The sequence below is a fragment of the Sebastes fasciatus genome, chromosome 17 (genome assembly GCF_043250625.1).
Source record: "Sebastes fasciatus isolate fSebFas1 chromosome 17, fSebFas1.pri, whole genome shotgun sequence".
Classification (NCBI taxonomy): domain Eukaryota; kingdom Metazoa; phylum Chordata; class Actinopteri; order Perciformes; family Sebastidae; genus Sebastes; species Sebastes fasciatus.
Window position 1 is genome coordinate 1,255,592 of NC_133811.1, and position 8,622 is coordinate 1,264,213.

The following is an 8,622-nucleotide window of genomic DNA, read 5'->3' on the forward strand; positions in this document are numbered from 1 at the left end:
ACATTGATCTTGAATAGTTAAGGTTAAGCATTGACCTGGAATAGTTTAGGTTAGACATTGATCTTGAATAGTTAAGGTTAGACATTGATCTGGAATAGGCATTGATCTTGAATAGTTAAGGTTAGACATTGATCTTGAATAGTTAAGGTTAAGCATTGATCTGGAATAGTAAAGGTTAGACATTGATCTTGAATAGTTAAGGTTAGGCATTGATCTTGAATAGTTAAGGTTAAGAATTGATCTGCAATAGTTAAGGTTAGGCATTGATCTTGAAGAGTTAAGGTTGGGCATTGATCTGGAATAGTAAAGGTTAAGCATTGATCTGGAATAGTAAAGGTTAGACATTGATCTTGAATAGTTAAGGTTAGGCATTGATCTTGAATAGTTAAGGTTAAGAATCGATCTGCAATAGTTAAGGTTAGGCATTGATCTTGAATAGTTAAGGTTGGGCATTGATCTGGAATAGTAAAGGTTAGGCATTAATCTTGAATAGTTAAGGTTAGACATTGATCTTGAATAGTTAAGGTTAGGCATTGATCTTGAATAGTTAAGGTTAAGAATCGATCTGCAATAGTTAAGGTTAGGCATTGATCTTGAATAGTTAAGGTTGGGCATTGATCTGGAATAGTAAAGGTTAGGCATTGATCTTGAATAGTTAAGGTTAGGCATTGAACTTGAATAGTTAAGGTTAGGCATTGATCTTGAATATTTAATGTTAGGCATTGATCTGGAATAGTTAAGGTTAGGCATTGATCTTGAATAGTTAAGGTTAGACATTGATCTTGAATAGGCATTGATCTTGAATAGTTAAGGTTAGGCATTGATCTTGAATAGTTAAGGTTAGACATTGATCTTGAATAGGCATTGATCTTGAATAGTTAAGGTAAGGCATTGATCTGGAATAGTTAGGTTAGGCATTGATCTGGAATAGTTAAGGTAAGGCATTGATCTTGAATAGTTAAGGTTAAGCATTGATCTTGAATAGTTAAGATAAGAATTGATCTTGAATAGTTAAGGTTAGACATTGACCTGGAATAGTTAAGGTTAGACATTGATCTTGAATAGTTACGGTTATGCATTGACCTGGAATAGTTTAGGTTAGACATTGATCTTGAATAGTTACGGTTAGACATTGATCTGGAATAGGCATTGGTCTTTAATAGTTAAGGTCAGACATTGATCTTGAATAGTTAAGGTTAAGCATTGATCTGGAATAGTTATGGTTAGGCATTGATCTTGAATAGTTAAGGTTAGACATTGATCTTGAATAGTTAAGGTTAAGCATTGATCTGGAATAGTAAAGGTTAGGCATTGATCTTGAATAGTTAAGGTTAGACATTGATCTTGAATAGTTACGGTTATATATTGATCTTGAATAGTTACGGTTATGCATTGACCTGGAATAGTTTAGGTTAGACATTGATCTTGAATAGTTACGGTTAGACATTGATCTGGAATAGGCATTGATCTTGAATAGTTAAGGTTAGACATTGATCTTGAATAGTTAAGGTTACGCATTGATCTGGAATAGTTAAGGTTAGGCATTGATCTGGAATAGTTAAGGTTAGACATTGATCTTGAATAGTTAAGGTTAAGCATTGACCTGGAATAGTTTAGGTTAGACATTGATCTTGAATAGTTACGGTTAGACATTGATCTGGAATAGGCATTGATCTGCAATAGTTAAGGTTAGGCATTGATCTTGAATAGTTAAGGTTAAGCATTGATCTGCAATAGTTAAGGTTAGGCATTGATCTTGAATAGTTAAGGTTAGGCATTGATCTTGAATAGTTAAGGTTAGGCATTGATCTTGAATAGTTAAGGTTAGGCATTGATGTTGAATAGTTAAGGTTAGGCATTGATCTGCAATAGTTAAGGTTAGGCATTGATCTTGAATAGTTAAGGTTAGGCATTGATCTTGAATAGATAAGGTTAAGCATTGATCTGCAATAGTTAAGGTTAGGCATTGATCTTGAATAGTTAAGGTTAAGCATTGATCTTGAATAGTTAAGATAAGAATTGATCTTGAATAGTTAAGGTTAGACATTGACCTGGAATAGTTAAGGTTAGACATTGATCTTGAATAGTTACGGTTATGCATTGACCTGGAATAGTTTAGGTTAGACATTGATCTTGAATAGTTACGGTTAGACATTGATCTGGAATAGGCATTGGTCTTTAATAGTTAAGGTCAGACATTGATCTTGAATAGTTAAGGTTAAGCATTGATCTGGAATAGTTATGGTTAGGCATTGATCTTGAATAGTTAAGGTTAGACATTGATCTTGAATAGTTAAGGTTAAGCATTGATCTGGAATAGTAAAGGTTAGGCATTGATCTTGAATAGTTAAGGTTAGACATTGATCTTGAATAGTTACGGTTATATATTGATCTTGAATAGTTACGGTTATGCATTGACCTGGAATAGTTTAGGTTAGACATTGATCTTGAATAGTTACGGTTAGACATTGATCTGGAATAGGCATTGATCTTGAATAGTTAAGGTTAGACATTGATCTTGAATAGTTAAGGTTACGCATTGATCTGGAATAGTTAAGGTTAGGCATTGATCTGGAATAGTTAAGGTTAGACATTGATCTTGAATAGTTAAGGTTAAGCATTGACCTGGAATAGTTTAGGTTAGACATTGATCTTGAATAGTTACGGTTAGACATTGATCTGGAATAGGCATTGATCTGCAATAGTTAAGGTTAGGCATTGATCTTGAATAGTTAAGGTTAGGCATTGATCTTGAATAGTTAAGGTTAGGCATTGATCTTGAATAGTTAAGGTTAAGCATTGATCTGCAATAGTTAAGGTTAGGCATTGATCTTGAATAGTTAAGGTTAGGCATTGATCTTGAATAGTTAAGGTTAGGCATTGATCTTGAATAGTTAAGGTTAGGCATTGATGTTGAATAGTTAAGGTTAGGCATTGATCTGCAATAGTTAAGGTTAGGCATTGATCTTGAATAGTTAAGGTTAGGCATTGATCTTGAATAGATAAGGTTAAGCATTGATCTGCAATAGTTAAGGTTAGGCATTGATCTTGAATAGTTAAGGTTAGGCATTGATCTTGAATAGTTAAGGTTAGGCATTGATCTGCAATAGTTAAGGTTAGGCATTGACCTTGAGTAGTTAAGGTTAGGATAGGTCGTCGAGCAACGAGTCCAACCCTAACCTTTGTGAAACACAAATGGGCCAATTCAGAATGTTAATGTTGAATGAGTAATGTCTGAAAAGGTATACTTCCTTACCAATGAATGACCTGAGTCTCAATCCTGCTCTCGCCGTCTCACCAGGAAACCACAAGAAGCTAAAGAGTCCCAGCGCTTTCCTGCTCGACTTCCCCATGAAGACCAACTACATGTACGCCAGGATGAAGCGCTCGGTGGTCAGTGAGATCTTCGCCCTGACCATCTGCCTGTGGCTGAAGGCAGGTTCAGGTCCTGGCCTCGGTACTCCCTTCTCCTATGCCGTACCCGGACAAGCCAATGAGCTGGTGCTCATCGAATGGGGCAGCAACCCCATGGAGCTGCTAATCAACGACAAGGTAAAAGAAATGCAATAAAATAAGTATTATACAGAGTCGAGGGCGATATTTGGACATTAAACTCCAACTCCTACTGTATATTGAAGGATTAAAGACTAAGAACTGTATGAAGATCTTTTAGAGGGATTTTTAAGTCAAGCTGCTTTAGGTGACTAGTGCTGTGGGTAACACTACAGTTCTCACACATCCATGCAACAGAGAATTACTAATCATGCATACAGTGAGTTGTTATAATCACAGCTCAGAGTCACCAGAGGTCAGAGAAGGAGGAGACAGTGACCTCAGACCCGTTTTATGCTCTCAGTCCCTGGTTAGTCAGACAGACTTTTCAGTTGGCAGTGGCATGATCAGACTAAAGGGAAATTAAAAAGAGGCACCTTTTGTGTGTGGAAGGGCAAAACACAACCACCATGTATTTTGACGTCCGTACAACACAGCAGATGTTACAACACATCTCATCCCAACTCGTCACATACTGGCGCTTTGTCAGGACCCCTTGCCGTCACTTTCTAACAAACTATGACGCTCCACTCTGGTTGCAGTAAACACATGGTTAACATTGTGAATTTAAAGAAAAACACTTTCGTGGGTTTAGGCAACAAAACTACTTCGTTAGGTGTATGAAAAAACCTCATGGTTTGTCTTAAAATTACTACATTGGTAAAGTAAACCATGTTGTTGGACACAAACATCGGTCTACTGGATGAAATCTCTGTGTTTGTTCGATCTCCTAATCCTCCTGCACGTCCTTGCTTACGATTACGTGGGTTATATACAATGTACAGTGCATTACTTTCCGTAGATATAAGTACGAACAGTGAATGAGAACAGCCTGAGTAAAGTCATTTCTACTGCAAACCTTCTTCCCACCATGAATTGCAGCTAATTATCACAGTTAATAAAATGATGTAAATGCTGCGACTGCACAGGATAGTCTCATATTCAGTAATGAGACATGTTGAAATAGAAGTTGTCTGAATGTAACTCAGATCTATAAGATCTATAATGCATCGTCACTCTATGGTTGCATCCAAAATTCCACACTAACATGCTATTTATTCCGCGAAAAACAGTAAAGATTTTTTGTAGGTTATGTACGAAACCTTAATATGAGTACGCAAATTGCTTCTGGTGAAATATTACTGTATGCAAACACTGGAAACTATGCCAGCATAAATATCCCACAATGCAATGCGATAGTAACGACAATCTTCATTACAGATGTTGACGGACAGCTCGTCATTGTTTGGTCATATAAGGTTGGCCCAGGTTACCATGGTTACACATCTCCAACCAGCTAGGAAGATGCATGCTACTTTTATAGCAATATAGTAGTATTTTGAAGGATAGTACACATATTGAGTATGGAGTGCATAGTAAGTGATTTTGGATGCAGCATATATCTTTAATTCTAAATAAATGAAGTGATGTAAACACAGCAATTGGGGGCAATACAAATGAAAGAATGAAATGGCCAGATCACGTACAATGCATTAGTCTAGTGTTGAGAACTCCTGACTTAGAGCATGTTGTGGAATTCATTTCATTCAGTTTGAAAGAAACTTGTACACAGATTGTTGACATGCAAATTATTCAATTATCCTATTAGCCTTCTAATCTTTCTTTCTCTGAATAGCTCCTTGCCCCAGTACTGTGAGCACGGAGCTCAACAAACAAATCAGCAAAGCAATTAATCTGATCTTCTTAATAGATTGGCCTAATTGTCTGTAGGAGTGACATTACCGGGAGGGATAAACTGCCATGTTTGCTTTCTTCTCGTCAAACTGATCATTGACACAGAATACAGATTAGTCTGTAATGTATTTTAAGAGTTTATGAGGATGAACTGAGTGGAGATGCTCATATTGTACTAGTGATAAGAACATTCCTCGTCCTCACCTTTAATGATATGTCTGTCTCTGTCCACCTGTGTGTTTAGGCAGTGACATTGCCGATCACCATGACAGATGGGAAGTGGCATCATGTGTGCATGACGTGGACGACACGTGACGGTACCTGGGAGGCCTACCAGGACGGGGTGAAGAAAGGATCAGGGCAAAACCTGTCGGCCTGGCATCCCATCAAACCAGGAGGGACCTTCATCCTGGGCCAGGAGCAGGTACATATACAGTGGTGTTGGATGTAAAAATCATTGCCATAGTGTCAGCTAGCTATTATCTTTGTTTTATGACCTTCAAAAGCTCGCAGTTAGATCTTCAGTCAGTAAGTTCAGATTCAGTCCATCTAACATTTTCAATCTTCACTGGTCTTCACAGGACACGATGGGTGGCCGCTTCGACGTCACCCAGTCCTTCATGGGAGAGTTGTCTGATCTCCAGTTCTGGTCCAGAGTCCTGACGTCCAACGAGATCCACAGCCAGGCGACCTGCGGAGGCCACCTCATTGGTGACGTCATGTCCTGGTCCGAGGAATCAGTGGAGCTCCACGGAGGACTCACCGAGGTCCCCTTTGACCCCTGCCACTAAGGACTGACACTGGTCCCCAGCACCCAGAGCTGTAGCATCATAACCCCGCACATTTTCAAATACATGCTCCCATCAGAAATAGTTGGAGAGGGAAAATGTTGTCATGGATCAAAGATGGGGAATGATTTATTTCTTTGCTTGCTCTGGTTTTCAAGCTCAGCCATGGGCAAAAGGCAGAGCAGGAGGAGTTATTTAGCTTTTTCTATAAATTTTTTGCCATTCCTGTCCAATCTTTTCTGCCTTTTCCACCTACACCCTCACTCCGTCGCTCTGATGCTCTCAACAGGACTTTGTGGGCTCCAAAGAGCGCAGGGTTTCTGATTTACCGGCTGTGTGTTCATGACTACGGCTGCTCTGAGGGATCCAGCACACATAATAGGATTTCATTCCATCAGAACAGGTCCAAAGGTTGCTTGTTGCCATCAGCTCACCTGCACACTAGCTTGTTTAGTTTGGTAAGTGAGAAACATAGACTTTACAGGAGGTGAAAGAGTGGCTGAAAGGCACAGGATACAAATAAAGCCACACTGGGACCTGATGATTCATACATGACAATCAAATATCTGCTCATTGTTTTGTGGAGACAAAGAAACAATGCTGTTGCATTGCAGGGCTTTTTTATAATGTAGGTCAAATGTGGCATAACCTACTGGTGTTGACTTTGCACGTTGAGACTGTTTTGTACTAGTATTTCATATTGAAAACTACTTTTTTTTGTAGAAAGAAAACAGAATTTGCTATTGTGGCATTCAGAAAAAAATGTAATCAATGTGTTATGTGTTCTTTCTAAAATTGCATTTTGTCCATGCAGGACTGAGAATGATGTTTTAAATTTAAAAAAAATGATCTCTCTCTGTCTGTAAGTGGATCTGTTTCTCTGTTCAAAAGTCAGCCATTACATAAGCCCAATGTCAGACATGACACATTACAGCCACGGGCCACCTGACTGCACCAACACGCTGTAATGCTGCGGTAATGCTGATGGTGGCTTACAGCAGGATTTACCTGCGGACATCTGATCTGATCCTGCCTATTTCTGACCAGCTCAAACCACATGGCAGAGTCACACACACACACACACTCAGAGAAGATAAAGAGGTGAAAGTTAATCTCTGTTTGTAGCTGCACCGTCACGTTTTTATAACAAAAGAGGTTTTTGTACATGTAAATGATATCAGATAGTCTGTTTTTAATTATTAAACACATTTATTATCCATCCATCCATCTTCAACCGCTTATCCGGGATCGGGTCGCGGGGGCAACAGCTCCAGCAGGGGACCCCAAACTTCCCTTTCCCGGGCCACATTAACCAGCTCTGACTGGGGGATCCCGAGGCGTTCCCAGGCCAGAGTAGAGATATAATCTCTCCATCTAGTCCTGGGTCTTCCCCGTGGTCTCCTCCCAGCTGGTCGTGCCTGGAACACCTCCCAAGGGAGGCGCCCAGGAGGCATCCGTGCTAGATGCCCGAACCACCTCAACTGGCTCCTTTCGACGCAAAGGAGCAAGGACTCTACTCCGAGTCCCTCACGGATGACTGAGCTTCTTACCCTATCTCTAAGGGAGACGCCAGCCACCCTCCTGAGGAAACCCATTTCAGCCGCTTGCACCCGCGACCTCGTTCTTTCGGTCATGACCCAACCCTCATGACCATAGGTGAGAGTAGGAACGAAGATTGAACGGTAGATCGAGAGCTTTGCCTTCCGGCTCAGCTCTCTTTTCGTCACAACGGTGCGGTAAAGCGAATGCAATACCGCCCCTGCTGCTCCGATTCTCCGACCAATCTCACGTTCCATCGTCCCCTCACTCGCGAACAAGACCCCGAGATACTTAAACTCCTTCACTTGGGGTAAGGACTCATTCCCTACCCGGAGTAGGCAAACCACCGGTTTCCTGCTGAGAACCATGGCCTCAGATTTAGAGGTGCTGATTCTCATCCCGACTGCGTCACACTCGGCTGCGAACCGATCCAGTGAGTGCTGGAGGTCGCAGACCGATGATGCCAACAGGACCACATCATCTGCAAAAAGCAGCGATGAGATCCTCAGCACACCGATCTGCAAACCCTCCTCCACCCGACTACGCCTCGATATCCTGTCCATGAATATCACGAACAGGATTGGTGACAAAGCGCAGCCCTGGCGGAGGCCAACCCCCACCGGAAACGAGTCCGACTTATTGCCGAGGATCCGAACACAGGATCCGAACACAGCTCTCGCTTTATGTACATTGTAAATAAGTAAATAAGTAAATAGCACTTTCTCAACCCAATGTTAACCCTGTGGTTGTTTTTTTGGGAGTAACCTGTTTATTATTTGTTCATTATAACCCTATCCTCCCCTCTGAGTTAAACTCAGAGAGGATGAGCTCTCTTTATCGATCGTAAAAAATGGGGGGTATCTGTTGTTGCCATGGTGATAGAATCTCTCAGCATCAGGACCACATCGTCGCGCTACAGCTGTAAATATCTGCAAAATGTTTCTTCGACTGTAATGCCAAGACGAGCAGCACTTTAAAACCACGCTCCTGTTTTCCTCTCATGATAGTGGGCCAAATGCACGTGACATGTATGTTTCATATGTTTCTT

The 8,622-nt window shown here is 40.7% G+C and overlaps 1 protein-coding gene across 1 annotated transcript in view; it reads left to right on the forward strand.

Annotated features, from left to right (window-relative positions):
* Positions 1-7,248, forward strand: part of LOC141754761 (uncharacterized) — a 38,614-nt gene extending 31,366 nt beyond the window's left edge. The window contains exons 4-6 of the mRNA XM_074614026.1: positions 3,302-3,552; positions 5,492-5,671; positions 5,829-7,248. Of these exons, the coding sequence (XP_074470127.1) occupies positions 3,302-3,552; positions 5,492-5,671; positions 5,829-6,038 (641 nt within the window). The 3' untranslated portion in view covers positions 6,039-7,248. The remainder of the gene's footprint in view (positions 1-3,301; positions 3,553-5,491; positions 5,672-5,828) is intronic.
* The last annotated feature ends 1,374 nt before the right edge of the window (positions 7,249-8,622 follow it).